Source organism: Stegostoma tigrinum, chromosome 39 (assembly GCF_030684315.1).
Source record: "Stegostoma tigrinum isolate sSteTig4 chromosome 39, sSteTig4.hap1, whole genome shotgun sequence".
NCBI lineage: Eukaryota > Metazoa > Chordata > Chondrichthyes > Orectolobiformes > Stegostomatidae > Stegostoma > Stegostoma tigrinum.
The window spans coordinates 3,465,644-3,482,522 of NC_081392.1; the positions used below are offsets into that span (position 1 = coordinate 3,465,644).

Sequence of the window (16,879 nt, forward strand, 5' to 3'; positions counted from 1 at the left end):
GGTACCAACCAGAGGGCACAATCTCAAAATAAGGGGTTGCATATTTAAGATTTAACACAGATTTTTAATTAGTAACGGAATCAAGGGTTATGGGAAAAGGCAGCTAAGTGGAATATAGATCAGTACAGCATAGCAACAGGTCCTTCAGACCACCATGTCTGTGCCTACCATGATGCCATTCTAAATTAACCCCATCATCCTACACATGATCGATATGCCTTTATTCCCCACCTGTTCATGTGTCTGTCTAAATGCCTCTTAAACATTGCTATTGTATCTTCTTCTACCACCTCCCCTGGCAGTGTGTTCCAGCCACCAACCACACTCTGTGTAAAAAAATCTTGACTTGTACATCTCCTTTAAAATTTCCCCCTCTCACCTTAAACCTATGCCCCAGATGTTTGACATTTCCACACTGTGGAAAAGCCTCCAACTATCCACTGGATCTTTGCTTCTTATAATCGTATATAAGATTATCCCACAACTTCCATGTTTTTGCCAAATCAATCCAAGTTTATCCAACCTCTGCTTATAGCTAATATTCTCCAATCCAGGCAACATCCTAGTAAACCCCTTTAGCACCCTCTCTAAAGCCTCCACATCCTTCCTATAGTGTGGCGACGTGAAATGCACACTATACTCCAAAGTGGCCTATCTAAAGTTTAATATACCTGAAGCCTGACTTGCCAATCTTTATACTCAATGTCCCGAATGTTGATTGTAAGCATGCCATACACCCTCTTTACCATCTTATCTACTTGTGTTGCCATTTTCACCCCAAAATCCCTCTGTATGTCAATGCTCCTAGGGATCCTACCATTTATGTATACTTTCCTCCTGTTTTTGACCTCCCAAAATGCATCGCCTCACACTTGTATGGATTAAACTCCATCTGCCAATTCTCCAATACAAGTACAGTGTATTCCCTGTTTACATATTGTTCAAGAAACAATCATGGGTGCATTTAACAAACTCTGCTCTATTTTAGCCACTAGCACTAAGGGGATCCCAGTCAATATTGAAGGAGGTAAAATGACCCACTACAACAATGCTATTATTTTTAAAAATCTTTCCATGATCTACTTACATATCTATTTCTCTGTAACCTGTTGACTATTGGGAGGCCTATAGTATAACCCCACTGTAGTGACTGTACCTTTCTTATTCCTGAGTTGTACCCATAAGGCCTCGCTGGATGAGCCCTCCAAGATGTCCCCTCATAGTGCAGCTGTGACACTCTCCTCAATCAATAAGGTAACTCCTGTACCCCTTTTACATCCCTCTCTATCTCACATGAAACATCTGAACCCTGCAATGTTGACCAGTCAGTCCTGCCCTTCTCTCAACATCATAATCCCATGTAATAATCCAGGCTCTAAACTCATCTGCCTTACCTGCTACACTCTTTGTATTAAAATAAATACGATTCAGACTGACAGTCCTGCCTCGTACGTGAACCTGGCCCTGCCTGTTCTTCCTATTGCACTTACTTTACTTAACTTCCACCTTCCCACTCACTCCACTAGCTGACCCACTGCCCCACCACATTAGTTTAAACCCTGCTGAGTGGCACTAGCAAACCACCCTGCCAGGATATTGGGGTAACCCGTCCTTGTACAGGTCCCACTTGCCCTGGAAGAGGTCCCAATGTTCCAACAACATGTTCCAGATATCTGATGCCCTCCCTCCAATATCAGCTCTTTAGTTATGAATACAACTGTATTACCTTCCTATTTCTGGCCTCACTAGCATGTGGCACAGGATTACAATCCAACAGGATCTGATTTTCAACTTGCCCCCTAACTTCCTAAATTCTCTTTGCAGGACCTTGTCTCTCTGCCTGCCAATGTTGTTGGTATCAATATGAGTCATACACTCTGGCTACTAACCCTTCCCTTTCAGAATGGCCTATGGCCGCCCAAAACTTCTTTGACCTCGGCACCAGAGAGGAGCACACCACTTCACTAACTGCCATTACTATCCCGGTAAAAACTATTAGATTAAAAGAAAGACCTTCCCTTGCTAAACCTTAATGCTGCTCGGATTTGAGGATTGACACATCAGCCATGAACACACCGAATGGCAGAGCAGACCTGATGGGCTGAATGGTCTACTTCTGCCACTCTGTCTTATGGCACCCTGGGTAAAGGGTTTAGTGAGTAAGGGGGAGTGTGGCTAAGTGTGACAGTGTGTAAAGGGGACGGTGTGTAAAGGGGACGGTGTGTAAAGGGGACAGTGTGTAACGGGGATGGTGTGTAAAGGGGACGGTGTGTAAAGGGGACGGTGAGTGAAATGTATGGTGGATAAAAGGGACGGTGGGTAAAGGATACATTTGGTAACAAATGCAGGAAGTTAAGGAGAGAGAAACCAAAAGGCTCAGAAGGTTAGAGGTGTAGTAAATATGCAGGGTAAAGTGGAGAGAGATAATGGGAACTGCAGATGCTGGAGAATCTGAGATAACAAGGTGTGGAGCTGGATGAACACAGCAGGCCAAGCAGCATCAGAGGAGCAGGAAAGCTGACGTTTCGGGCCTAGACCCCCTTCTTATTGTCTGAAGAAGGGTCTCCGCCTGAAACATCAGCTTTCCTGCTCCTCTGATGCTGCTTGGCCTGTTGTGTTCATCCAGCTCCACACCTTGTTATCTCAGATTCTGCAGCATCTGTAGTTCCTACTGTCTGCTAGTCCTAATGCATGTGTTTGTAACTGTAAACTCCATTGCTTTCTGTACAGGTTCAACAACTGAGCCTTCAACGCCCTGGCATGAAATGCAGCTTACCCTCCTTCAGATTGAGTGCTTTCGCAGCCCTCGAATCCTTCAGCACCTCCTTGACAAAGATTCCTTCTTTGCCTCCACCAGACACACTAAATCCTGTCACTCCAGCTTCGGCCGCCGTCTCCACAATTAATTCCACCAACTCGGACATCTTGAGTTCCTGGTGAGATCAAGGTTGGCATGAGTTAGCCATGGGCATGCTCTAAGGCCCACTTGACGTGGCTGGGTGGGCAAAACTAGGTGAACCACTGGATTTCCAATATCTGTATTATTCTCAGAAAACAAACTAAACCCCTGCAAATGCTTCAATGGCTGAAGGGGCTCAAATTTATTTCATAAGAGGTGGGAACATCAGGATTTGTTACCTATCCTTAAATGCCCTAGAACTGAGCGTCCTGTGAAGCCATTTCAGAGGGCACTTAAGAGTCAATTGCATCACTATGGGCCTGGAGTACATGGAGGTCAGATCAGATAAAGACAGCAGATTTCCTTCCCTAAAGGATATTAGTGAACCAGATGGGGTTTTATGTCAATCAATGATAAGTCGCACAGTCACCGTCATTAAGTCTAGCCTCCAATTCCAGATTTACTGGCTGAGTTTAAATTACATCAGATGCCTCAGTGGGATTTGCACCTGTGGCCATGAAGCATTAGCCTAGGCTTCTGGATTGGCAATCCACTGACATTACCACTATACCATATCTCCTCCTACAGAGGGATGAGAGTTATGCTTAAAGATAAGTGAGAGAGTCAGAAAACATTTAAAAACAAAAGAGAACTGTGTCATGGCATACGCTCAAGCCCTATCGCAATGGCAGTGGGTGGAAAGGCGCCAGGGAGACACTATCAAGCTTGAGGTCAATCTCATCACTCACACGTGAAGGAACATCACTGTTCTTTCATCTTCACTGTGTGTCAACAGCACCGTGGGACATTCGCCCCACTATTTTCCTGCATCTTACAGAATTCCTACAGTGTGGAAGCAGGCCATTCAGCCCATTGAGTCGACACCAGCCCTCCAAATGGCTTCCCACACCCTCACCCTATCCTTGTAACCCTGCATTTCCCATGGCCAATCCACTTAATCTACACATCTTTGGATTGTGGGAAGAAACCTACACAGATGCAGACAGATTGTGCAAATTCCACAGAGACAGTCACATGGGGGTGGAATTGAACCAGCAGGTAACTGAGGGTAATCTGAGCTGTGCAATAATTTATTGTTAGGAATGTCCAAATCTCAAGAAAAAAAATTAAAAAGGAGTTAATCAGATTATTTCCAAAGAGATTAGGGCTGAAAGGGTGTGATGAGAAGCTGATTGGATGGGCTACAGGGAGATGGTGAATAAGCAAGGATGTCAGATATGGTGGGAGTGGGGGAGATATTCAGAGTGAGGAGATGCTGGGAATGAGTTTTACAGTGGTTAAGTGAGATTGCTGAAGCTAAATGACTGACTTCTCTTTCAATTAAACTTCTGTTCTTGAGGTGCTGACGCTGCTTAAAAGAGCAAAAGCACAGAATCACCTCAGACCCAAAGTGGACATGGATGTGCCCAGTTTCAGGCTAACAGTTACAATCAGAAAGCTGGTAATTTCAGCTACACCACTGATGCCCACGAAACCAGCCATGTTCAACTAGCACCGGGGGTCTGATAAAAAAAAAGCACGGGATCTGACAGACTGTGCAGTCTACGTTACCTTGGTTACTCCACCCTGGACAACAGACTCCATGTAGGCTTTAGGCTGAGGTGAGGTCACTGTGATGTCCCTTTTTAATTCATACAAATGGTTTTACCTCCTCATGAAGTGCCTCCTTTTGAATCTGAAAAGCAGAAAATCTCCAGAACTCATTCCCCAGTCACAGACAAGTCATTCCCAAACTAACAAACACTGTTTTTTAACCATGACTAAAACTTAGTGGTGGGTGGGTAGAGTTGAGGAAACACAGGAACAGGGGGCGACCATTCAGAACACAAGACGACTCCATCATTCAATTAGCTGATTTGTACCTCAAATCTTTTCATTTACCTTGGTTCCACATCTTTCTCTACCTGCACTTTACAAACATTTGATAAAGCTTTGACATTTCAATTGACCCTTACCCAAACTCTCCTCCAGCCTCTTTCTGACCTCAAAAGCTTTTACAGGGAGAACGTTCTAGATTGTATTGCCTGAAGAAATCCTTCCTGAGATTACCCATGGAAGGCTCAGTTCCTATGCTATGCATTATGATGAAAAGATAGGTGGGTGGATGGAGCTGTGGAATATGGGAAGATGGTGGGATTGAACGCTTCTGACAGACATTAGGAGCTGGGTTGATGACTTTGAGGAATATGGGACTAAGAGATATGAAATAAAAACAGAAAGTACTGGAGAAAATCAGCAGATCTAGGCAGTGTCTGTGGAAGGAGAAACCAAGTTAATATTTTGAGTCTGGTATCACTCTAATTTAAAACTGAAGGGGGTTGGAAAATGATGGCATTTGGCAAGTTTACAATGGGGGTAGTGCAGTGGGTGGAATGGAGGTGAGGGTACCCAGAGCAAATGACAAAGTGAGTGCTGATGGTAATAAAGAAGTGATCTTGATGAAAAAACAGGTATTAATGGTAGCTGTGAATAGTTGAAAATAAGTTGTCTTTGTTATGAGCAAACCTTCTCAAGCAAGTCACAGGGAGGGTGGGGAGGGGAGCTGGAATGTGATCATCATGGAACATAATGTTGATGTTCTGAGGATGCTGAATGCAATGTAGAGTCCTGAAAGCGGTGAGGTGCCTACGGGGAAAGTAAGGTACTATTACTCTAGCTTGTGTTGAGCTTTGCTGGATCTCTGTAGCAGGCCTCGGGCAAAGATGTTGGGGCAGTTATTGTTTTGTTGGGGATTGGGAAATTGGGGTTTTTAATTTTCAGGGGAAGCTGGGCAAACGAGCTTGAGGCATGTGGGAAGGAGGCAGCTTAGTGTCTTTGAGTGATATCGCAAGTATGTAGGCAGATGGGATGGACAGGCAAGATAAGAGTTGGGCTAAATGAGTAAAAAGCCCAGGAAGATACTGCTGAGGCACACAAGAAGCAAGTCTCAGTTATAAGATCTTCTCCTACCTTTGCAAATTACTAAGCAATCTGAGTGGGATTTCCTGACCCACTCTATTTCTTTGCTTGGAATTCAGTTCACATGACCAAAACCTCACTGACCAATCAACTTTGAAGTTTGTTTCACAACATGTGGCCTTCAGACCTTTTATGATGGCATATAGATAGATGAAATGCGTGGACAAGGATGGAGCAAATGAATTGTAGTGGGGCAAAATGTGAAATTATCCATTTTGGCTGGAAGAATAAAAAAAATTTAAATGGTCAGAGATTACAGAGCTCTGAAGTTCAAGGGTGTAATTATGTTTGTCTTCTGCAGTCTGGTAGTATCAATACGTTTCATCAGTGTGTTATTGTGCTATTTTCAAAGTGTTTGTATGGAAAGGACATAGGGATGAAATCGAGCGGAAGTCGACTGGAAGCAGAGCCTAGCGGGGAAGACAGTAGACCAACAATGGCAGGAGTTTCTGGGTGTAATTGAGGACACAGTACAGAGGTTCATCCCAAAGAAAGATTATCTGGGGTGGGATTAGACAGCCATGGCTGACAAAGGAAGTCAGGGAATATATCAAAGAAAAATAGACAGCCTATAAAGTGGCCAAGAGCACTGGGAAATCAGAAGATTGGGAAGGCTACAAAAACAAACAGAGGATAACAAAGAGAGCAATAAGGAAGGAGAAGATCAAATATGAAGGTAGGCTAGCTAGTAATATTAGAAATGATAGTCAAAGCTTCTTTCAATACATAAGAAACAAACAAGAGGCAAAAGTAGACAGTGGGCCGCTCCAAACTGATGCTGGAAGGCTAGTGATGGGAGATAAGGAAGTAGCTGAAGAACTTAATAAGTACTTTGCGTCAACCTTCACAGTAGAAGACATGAGTAGTATGCCAACAATTAGGGAGAGCCAGGGGGCAGAGTTGAGTACAGTCGGCATTACAAAAGTGGAAGTGCTAGAAAAGCTAAAGGGTCTAAAAATTGATAAATCTCCTGGCCCCGATGGGCTACATCCTAGAGTTCTGAGGGAGGTGGCTGAGGAAATATCGGAGGCTTTGGTCGTGATCTTTCAAAAGTCACTGGAGTCAGGGAAAGTCCCAGATGATTGGAAAATTGCTGTTCTAACCCTCTTGTTTAAGAAAGGATCAAGGCAAAGGATGGAAAATTATAGGCCGATTAGCCTAACCTCGGTAGTTGGTAAAATTCTAGAATCCATTGTAAAGGATGAGATTTCTAAATTCCTGGAAGTGCAGGGTCAGATTAGAACAAGTCAGCATGAATTTAGTAAGGGGAGGTCGTGCCTGACAAACCTGTTAGGATTCTTTGAAGAGGTAACAAGTATGTTAGACCAGGGAAACCCAGTAGATGTTATCTATCTAGACTTCCAAAAGGCCTTTGATACGGTGCCTCACGGGAGGCTGCTGAGCAAGGTGAGGGCCTATGGTGTTCGAGGTGAGCTACTGGCTTGGATTGAGGATTGGCTGTCTGACAGAAGGCAGAGAGTTGGGATAAAAGGCTCTTTTTCGGAATGGTAACCGGTGACGAGTGGTGTCCCACAGGGTTCCATGTTGGGGCTGTAGCTGTTCACTTTATACATTAATGATCTGGATGAAGGGACTGGAGGCATTCTGGCGAAGTTTGCCGATGATACGAAGATGGGTGGTGAGGCAGGTAGTACTGAGGAGGTGGGGAAGCTGCAGAAAGATTTAGACAGTTTAAGAGAGTGGTCCAGGAAATGGCTGATGAAATTCAATGTGAGTAAATGTGAGGTTTTGCACTTTGGAAAAAAGAATACAGGCATGGACTATTTTCTAAACAGTGAGAAAATTCGCAAATCAGAAGTGCAAAGGGATCTGGGAGTGTTGGTCCAGGATTCTCTAAATGTTAACTTGCAGGTAGAGTCCGTAATTAAGAAAGTGAATGTAATGTTGTCGTTTATCTCAAGACGGTTGAATATAAAAGCAGCGATGTGCTTCTGAGGCTTTATAAGGCTCTAGTTAGGCCCCATGTAGAATACTGTGTCCAATTTGGGGCCCCACACCTCAGGAAGGACATACTAGCCCTGGAGCGTGTCCAGCGGAGATTCACACGGATGATCCCTGGAAAGGTAGGTTTAGCATATGGTGAATGGCTAAGGATCCTGGGATTGTACTCATTAGAGTTTAGAGGGTTGAGGGGAGATCTAATAGAAACTTACAAGATAATGTATGGTTTAGAAGGGGTGGACGCTGGGAAGTTGTTTCCGTTAGGCGGGGAGACTAGGACCCGTGGGCACAGCCTTAAAATTAGAGGGAGTAAATTTAAAACTGAAATGAGATGACATTTCTTCAGCCAGAGAGTGGTGGGCTTGTGGAATTCATTGCCCCAGAGTGCACTGGAGGCCGGGACTTTGGATGCCTTCAAGGCAGAGATCGACAAATTCTTCATCTCAAAAGGAATCAAGGGCTACGGGGAGAGAGCAGGGAAGTGGTGTTGAAATGCCCATCAGCCATGATTTAAATGGCGGAGTGGACTTGATGGGCCGAATGGCCTTACTTCCACTCCTATGTCTTATGGTCTTATGGATATGTTCAGACACTGGCATAAGCATGATGGGCCAAATGACCTCTTCCTTTGTTGTAAAACCTAGGCCATAAATCTCATGGAATTCCAGTCAATCAAAGGCTGGCCATCTCAATTTGGAGCGGCACACTCATGCTAGTACCAGGGAGACACATTCTGAGTCTAACCGCATTCAGCCAAAAGCAGGGCCTGTGGGTTGAAGATACAAACGTTTTCTCCAGCTCAGAAGCACAGGGCCAGAGGTAATGTAGGATAGTCGGTATGTTACTGTGCTAATAATCCAGAGACATGAATTCAATTCCCACCACATGTAGTTGGTGAATTTAGGTTTGGTTAACTATCAAATTCAGAAAAAAAACCTCACTTGAATGACAAAAGTTCCTTTGTTGGCTCCTTAATGAACTATTCCTGATTTGCCATCTTTCACCCGAATACACTTGATCTAATCCAAAACTCATGTGCCACACAATGGCAGCCATTCCTACAGTTGACAAGGCCATTAGTTTTGGAATTTTTCTTACTGAACCATTCTAACTCTCCACATGCCTCCTTTATAACCTACTCCTTCGCTCAAGCTTTTGGTCCTCAACTGTAAAAGCCTTTCATGTGGCTTCGTGTTACATTTTGACAGACACTGCTTTTGTAGTCTGCCTTGGGACAGTTTTCCTGCACTATTGATACTGTACACATATGAGGTTTTGTGTGTGTGTGTGTGTATGTAGTGTGTGTGCGTGTAGTGTGTGCATTGTGCGCGCGCGCGTGTAGTGTGTGCATTGTGCGCGTGCATGTGTGTGTGCGTGTAGTGTGTGCATTGTGCGCGCGCATGTGTGTGTGTGCACATGCGCGTGCATGTGTGTGTAGTGTGTGTGCGTGTAGTGTGTGTCAGATCTTGTGTCAATGTGTACATGGTTATGTCTCTATTTCAATGCATACCCTAATGGAAGAAATTTATTGAGTCAGTCATAGAGTCATACAGCATAGAAACAGACACTTTGGTCCAACAAGTCCACGCCAACCAGGTTCCCAAACTAAACCAGTCCCACCTGCCTGCCCTTGGCCCATATCCTTCCAAACCTTTCCTACTTATGCACTTATCCAGATGTCAAAATCGAACCGGAGAGAGTGAAGAAGATGGTGAGGAATATTCACTGTTATAGGATCCGCTGATATTTAATTAACCCGTACTCACGCAGAATATTCGAGAAATGGTGGAAGGTTGACCATCCTCTGATATTCACAGGAGATCTGTAATTAAAAGAACAGTCACATGTGAAACAAATAAAACTAGCTGAAATAATATAAACTGATTCTCAGGCCTCATAAGGTCAGAATATCAATTTCAAAGACAGTTAGGGATGGGCAATATAAAGCTGAACGAGCCAATGATACCCACATCCCATGAATGGATTTAAAACACTCCACAGGGTCCATATGATCACAGCATCATTACAGAGGGTCTATATGGCCAGAATATTAACATACAAGGTGCATATGGTTAGGGTATCAATATACAGGGTCCATTTACTTACAGTATCCTTATACTGGCCCATACTGTGGCTGTATATTACCTACTGGTTTGTATCAATAGAGGGTGGGAAGGCTGGTGGAAGATACAATGGTGTTGGGAGAGAAACTCCACTGCTAGAGGATGTAAGGAGTATTCCCAGTGGTAGGAATGGCCTGGCTGCTGGTGGGTAGCCAATGAATTGACTTGTTAATCAGCAAGGTTACAGACAATGAATTAAAATGAGGACATTTTAATTAAAATCAAAGATCCAGTGTCTTAGACCCCAGAATGATGTTTCCCTTTGTGGGGGAGACTGGAACACAGGGGCACAAGTTAAGAATAAAAGGTCTCTTTTAAGAACCTGAGGTGAGGAGGATTTTTTTTGTCTCCAGAGAGTTGTCTGTCTGTAGAATGCTTGCGCTGAAAACAGTGGAGGATTGATTATTGAATTTATTCAAATCTAAGTAGAGATAATTTTATTTGATAGCAGAGTCTAAGTGCACAACCAGATTTTTATGTCACTCCCACCAATTACTACAGACATACAACTCTGGAATCATAGCATCTCAGAATGAGGCCATTTGGTCTATCAAGTATTTGATGGTTCTCAGTAGAACAATCCAGACAGTCCCACTTCCTGCCTTCATCCCTATAGCTCTGACTGTCCTTGAAGTATCTGTCCAACTTCCTTCTGAAATTGATTGTATTCTCCATTCACACCACTTGGTAGGCTGGGAATTTTGGGAAATTACCATCTCTCCCTCACATCCCTCCACAACTGTTTCCTGAAATCTTATGTTTGTGACCCCAAGTCATGGGACTACCAACATCTTTCATTTGTCTACCTTATCAAAGCCTGTCATAATCTTGTACACTGCCATCCAGCCTAAATTCATAAATTCCTGGAATTATTCTGAGAAGCCCTCTGCATCTCTCAAGGATGAGGCAGCCAGATCTGGATGTATTACTGCAATTGTAACTTAATGAGAACTTGGTGAAGTTTCAATTTCTCTGCTCTTGAATTTGCTACACCGATTTATGAAGCCTAAGATTCCACTGACATTGGAAACAGTCAGATGTAAAATGATGTGATATCCAGCCTGACCTGCAGCCAAAAAAGCTGTCCATTGGTATAATGTTCAGTTAAAACATGGAGACACAAACCTGGTGCCAAATATTCAGAAAGCTCTGGTTTCTTATCATTAGTTTTGTCACAGACTGGGCTGCAGACTGGGTATGGCTTTATTCTATTTACAAAGTGCCAAATATTGCTGAGTCAGGTTCACCACTTCCATGATATCACAGGCTTGTAATTGATTTGATTTATTGTTGTCACATGTACCAAGATACAGTAAAAAGTATTGTTTTATATGCTCTACAGTCGGATCGTACACACAAAGCACATCAGGGTAGCAGAACAGAGTGCAGACTACATAATTACAGTCACAGAGAAGGTGCAGAGAGAGAGACATTTGAGAGTCCATTCAAAAGTCTGATGACAGTGTGGAAGAAGCTGTTCTTGAGTCTGTTTGTATGTGTATTCAAACTTTTATATCTTCTGCCCGATGGAAAAGGGTGGAAGAGAGTATAACTAGAGTGGGAGGAGTCTTTGATTATGTTGGTTGCTTTCCCAAGGCAGTGGGAAGCATAGGTGGAGCCAATGGATGGAAGAAATAATGGGAACTGCAGATGCTAGAGAATCCAAGATAACAAAGTGTGAAGCTGGATGAACACAGCAGGCCAAGCAGCATCTCAGGAGCACAAAAGCTGACGTTTTGGGCCAATGGTTGGAAGGCTGGTTTGTGTGATGGACTGGGCTATGTTCACAACTTACTGAGTTTCTTAAAGTCTTGAGAAGAGCAATTGTCATATCAGGCTTTACAAGTGCAGCGCCTGCCTATTGAGAAAGATTTCTACATTCCCAAAACCCAATTCCCTACTCCACCCAACACCCCATCACTTCTACTGCTGGTTCATCAAAGTGCATCTTGAACACACTTGTAGTCAAAATAACAATTATATTGGATATTTGGCCAACACAGCTCTTGGGATGAAGCTCTACACCAGGCTATGGCAGTCCATCTTCATTTACCAAGCCAATGAGTTCCATGGCAATCAGAGCCCTGATGGTAAACTGTTTTACTTAGCACAGTACAGGCCCTTCGGCCCACGATGTTGTGCCGTGGAATAATCCTAATCCAAAAATAAAATAACCTAACCTACATTCCCCTCAATTCACTGCTGACCATTTGCATGTCCAGCAGTCGCTTAAATGTCACGAATGACTCCGCTTCCACGACTACCACTGGCAAAGTATTCCATGCGCTCACAACTCTCTGGGCGAAGAACCTCCCTCTGACCTCTCCTCTATACCTTCCTCCTAACACCTTAAAACTATGACCCCTCATGGCAGTCAATCCTGCCCTGGGGAAAAGTCTCTGGCTATCGACTCTATCCATGCCTCTCATTACCTTGTACACCTCGATCAGGTCACCTCTCTTCCTCCTTCTCTCCAGAGAGAAAAGTCCGAGATAATAAAATGGGAGGCCGAGCTCAGTCAACCTCTCCTCATAAGACAAGCCCTCCAGTCCAGGCAGCATCCTGGTAAACCTCCTCTGCACCCTCTCCAAAGCCTCCACATCTTTCCTATAATAGGGCGACCAGAACTGGACACAATATTCCAAGTGTGGTCTCACCAGGGTTCTGTAGAACTGCAGCATAACCTCGAGGCTCTTAAACTTGATCCCCCTGTTAATGAAAGCCAAAACACCATACGCTTTCTTAACAACCTTATCCATTTGGGTGGCAACTTTGAGGGAGCTATGCACTTGAACACCCGCTGTTCCTCCACACTGCCGAGAATCCTGCCTTTAATCCTATATTCAGCATTTAAGTTCAACCTTCCAAAATGCATCACTTCGCATTTATCCTTCCTCAGAACTGAAGAAGGGTCACCGGACCTGAAACATTAACTCTGTTTTTTCCTTCACAGATACTGCCAGACCTGCTGGGCTTTTCCAGCAACTTTGTTTTTGTTCCTGATTTACAGCATCCGCTGTTCTTGGTCTTTTTTACCCCCATTTACTGCATGTTCTGCCATGGGGAACAGTTTCTGACCAGTCACTTGAACAAAACATCTTACAATTAGAAAGAGAACATTTCACTCAGGCCTCACTGTTCACTTGTAAATACAAATCAGTTCCAACCATTGTTTCCAGTGCAATATGCTGGACTAGATCCTGTTTTCTCCATTGTAGCATTGGCCAAGTCACCAACAGAACACAACATCCTGACAAAATATGATCAGTGTGTCCAAAACTATCAAATACAGAGTATGAATGTAAGAACAATGAACAACAGCAGGCCACTCAACCCTTTGAGCGCGCATCCCATTCACTCGGATCATGGCTCATCTGATTTTAATCTCAACTCCACATTCCTGTATACCCCTGATAATCTGTCATCCCCTTGATATTTAAGAATCTACCAACTTCTGCCTTAAAGACATTTAAAGATTCTGCATCCACTGCCTTTGAGGAAGAGAATTCCAAAGATTCTCAATCCTTGTCAATTGAATACAAAGTTGGTTTTATGGTAGGAGACAGAGGGTGGTGGTGGAGAGTTGTTTTCCAGACTAGAGGTCTGTTACCAGCGGTGTTCCCCAGTAGTGGGTCCACTTTTGTTTGTCATTTATATAAATGATTTGGATGAGAATATAGAAGGCATGTTAGTAAGTTTGCAGATGACACCAAAACTGGTGGCGTAGTGGATAGTGAAGAAGGTTATCTAAGGTTACAAAGAGATCTTGATCAATTGAGCCAATGGGCTGAGGAGGGGAAGATGGAGTTTAATTTGGATAAATGTGAGGTATTGCATTTTGGTAATACGAACAAGGGCAGGACTTATACAATTAATAGATGGGTTCTGGGTAGTAGTGGAGAACAAAGAGACTAAGGGGTTCAGGTACATAATTCTTTCAAATTTGCATCAAAGGTCAACAGGGTGTTTAAGAAGGCATTTAGCAGCTTGCCTTCACTGCTCAAACCATGGAGTATAGGAGTGTGTGTACATTGAGTATATGAGGGTGTGTGCATTGAATATAGGAGTGTGTGTGTACATTGAGTACAGGAGTGGTGTGTACATTGAGTACAGGAGTGGTGTGTACATTGAGTACAGGAGTGTGTGTACATTGTGTATAGGAGTGTGTGTGCATTGAGTATAGAAGTTGGGATGTCATGTTGATGTTTTACAGGATGTTGGTGAGGCCTCTTCTAGAGTATTGAGTGCAGGTCTGGTCACCCTGTTATAGGAAGGATATTATTAAATTGGAGAGGGTCCGGAAAAGATTGATCAGGATGTTGCTGGGAATGGAGGGTTCAAGATATAAAAATAGACTGGAAAAGTTGGGACTTTTTTCACTGCATCATAAGAGGTTGAGGGGTGACATTATCAAGATTTATAAAATGATGAGGGGCACAGATGAAGTGAATGACAAGGGTGGGTGAGTTTAAAATCAGGGGGTATATCTTCAAGGTGAGATGAAAATGTTTTAAAAAGGACATGAGAGTCAACTTGCTTTACACAGAAATAATGGGAATTGCAGATGCTGGAGAATTCAAGATAACAAGTGTGGAGCTGGATGAACACAGCAGGCCAAGCAGCATCTCAGGAGCGAAAAAGCTGACGTTTCGGGCCTAGACCCTTCATCACAGAATTCTCTGATGAAGGGTCTAGGCCCGAAACGTCAGCTTTTGTGTTCCTGAGATGCTGCTTGGCCTGCTGTGTTCATCCAGCTCCACACTTTGTTATCTTGCTTTACACAGAAATTGGTTAGTGTGTAGAATGAACTAACAGAGAAAATGATGGAGATGCAGGTACAGCTACAACATTTAGAAGACACTTAGATAAGTTCATGAAGAGGAAAGGTTTGGAGGGATATGGGACAAGCGCAGGCAGGTGGGACGAGTTTAGTTTAGAAACATGGTTGGTGAAGACTTGTTGGACTGAAGGGTCTGTTTCCATGCTGTATCATTCTGTGACTGCAAGGAAGAAAATTACTTTCCCATCTCTGTTTAAAAGGCAGGAAGGAAATACATTCCTTATCTAATTTGGCAAAGTGGTTGACTCTTAAACTGTCCCCTGAAATAGCCCTAGCAAGCCACTCAGTTTGAGGGCAATTGGGGTTGAGAAATAAATGCTGTTTTTTCCACTAATGCCCAAATTCCATCAAGGATTGGAAGTATAACGGCCAATGTCTCTGGGTTCCTCAAACCAATTCTTTCCCTCAGAATCCCATTGGTTATTTTCTAATGTTGCATCCTCTCCAGGGCCTACATAAACAATAGCACAGCGAGGGTGAACCAAACACTCCTCACATTCCACCATGCCGACGTCAGCAGCTTCCAATCCGCCCCACCAATTCCCAGAGTGGCTGAGTTGGCCTTGGAGGATTCTGTGCCTGACTGTGTAACAAGAACAGATTCACCTCCTTACAAATCCCTTGCTATTTAAAACTCTCGGTCCAACAGAAAGGTTCAAACACAAAGCAGTGATTCACTGCAGCAAACTCTGCTGCCCACTCAGAAATATTTGGTATTTTTTGAGTGTGCTGGATTGTGTACTGAGAGCAGCCCACAGTCCAGTGCTCAGCTGCAGACCAGAACAGAGCCCAGGAGTTCTTTATCTTCTTCACTCTGGGGTCTCAGTTCTTCGGCTGCTGTGTCACAGACCTCCAACTGTACCCCTCTATCACATGACCTGGTGCATCTCTACAACACAGCTCCATGCCCCTTTGTCACATGATCCTCTCCCAATCCATTGCAAGGACTTTACACTACCATCAAAGGGCCCGATACACCCCAGATATGACTCCACAACTGGGCCCTGTCTGTTTCTAACAAAGTAGTTTGTACGCTATCACCACAAGGAGGATATATACACTTCTATGACATTACCATGACATGTACACACCCACCACAAAGATACAGACATCTCCATCACAGGACATGAACACTTCATCACAAAGAAATGCTAACTTCCACCACTAAGATGTATACATGTCCACCACCAGGTCATGCACACCTCTACCACAAAGTTGTGTATATGTCCACCACAAGGTCATGCACATCGCTATCACAAGAACATGTACACCCCAAGCACAGAGACATGTACACTTCTGCCTCTACCACAAGGAAGGACATAAACACCTATATCAGCAGGACATGTATATGTCCACCACAATGACATGCACACCTCCATCGCAAGGATGTGTATAGCTCAACAAAAGGTTGTGTACACTTCCATCACACAGACATGCAGCCTCTATCACAAGGACATGTACACCCCCAACACAAAGACCTGTATTGCCTCTATCACAAAGAAGGACATGTCTCTACTATAGACGTGGGGGAAGGGAGTGCGGGGGAGGGCTGTAAGTTCACAAAGCCTTGTATATGGCAGGAGAGATTTAGATTTGGAGTTTATTGTCACGTGTACTCGAGTACAGAAGTACAGAAGTGCAGTGAACAGTGTTTTTTGTCACTGCACAAAGCGCCATTGTAGGCACCTAGGTAACTAGGCACAAGAAATGTAGGTACTAAGGGGGTAAGAGAAACAGAGTTATAAAGTTAAACATTATTTCATAGAATAAGCAGAAAAATAAAGAAATAAGGTAATAGTTAACATTAAATGCTTTCTTAATTTAAATTAGGAAAATAAAGCAATAAGTTAAAAGTTCTACAGTCTTTTATGACTCCTCTGCTTATCTTGATCTCTGGGAGACTCAGCTGCCTGTTCCTGACACTGCTGCAGATTCCAGGGGACCTCCCTCATTGTTCACTCGTTTTGCGTTGGGCCAGGATGCCATTGCTGCTGCCCCTAAAGCTGCCACCTCTCTGATTCCCCCCAAGGGCCTGAGGAACATACCCAGGCAGGACCCACTCACACACCATGCTGA

At 43.7% G+C, this 16,879-nt stretch overlaps 1 protein-coding gene across 2 annotated transcripts in view; it reads right to left on the reverse strand.

Annotated features, from left to right (window-relative positions):
- Nucleotides 1-16,879, reverse strand: part of LOC125447733 (neuroblast differentiation-associated protein AHNAK-like) — a 68,129-nt gene that overhangs the window by 17,820 nt on the left and 33,430 nt on the right. Inside the window, exons 2-4 of one of the 2 annotated variants that reach the window (XM_048522381.2) lie at nt 9,607-9,662; nt 4,472-4,595; nt 2,777-2,933 (exon numbers count right to left, since the gene is read on the reverse strand). In XM_048522381.2, the coding sequence (XP_048378338.2) occupies nt 2,777-2,933; nt 4,472-4,504 (190 nt within the window). In that variant the 5' untranslated portion in view covers nt 4,505-4,595; nt 9,607-9,662. The remainder of the gene's footprint in view (nt 1-2,776; nt 2,934-4,471; nt 4,596-9,606; nt 9,663-16,879) is intronic. The other variant, XM_048522382.2, reaches the window with a different exon arrangement.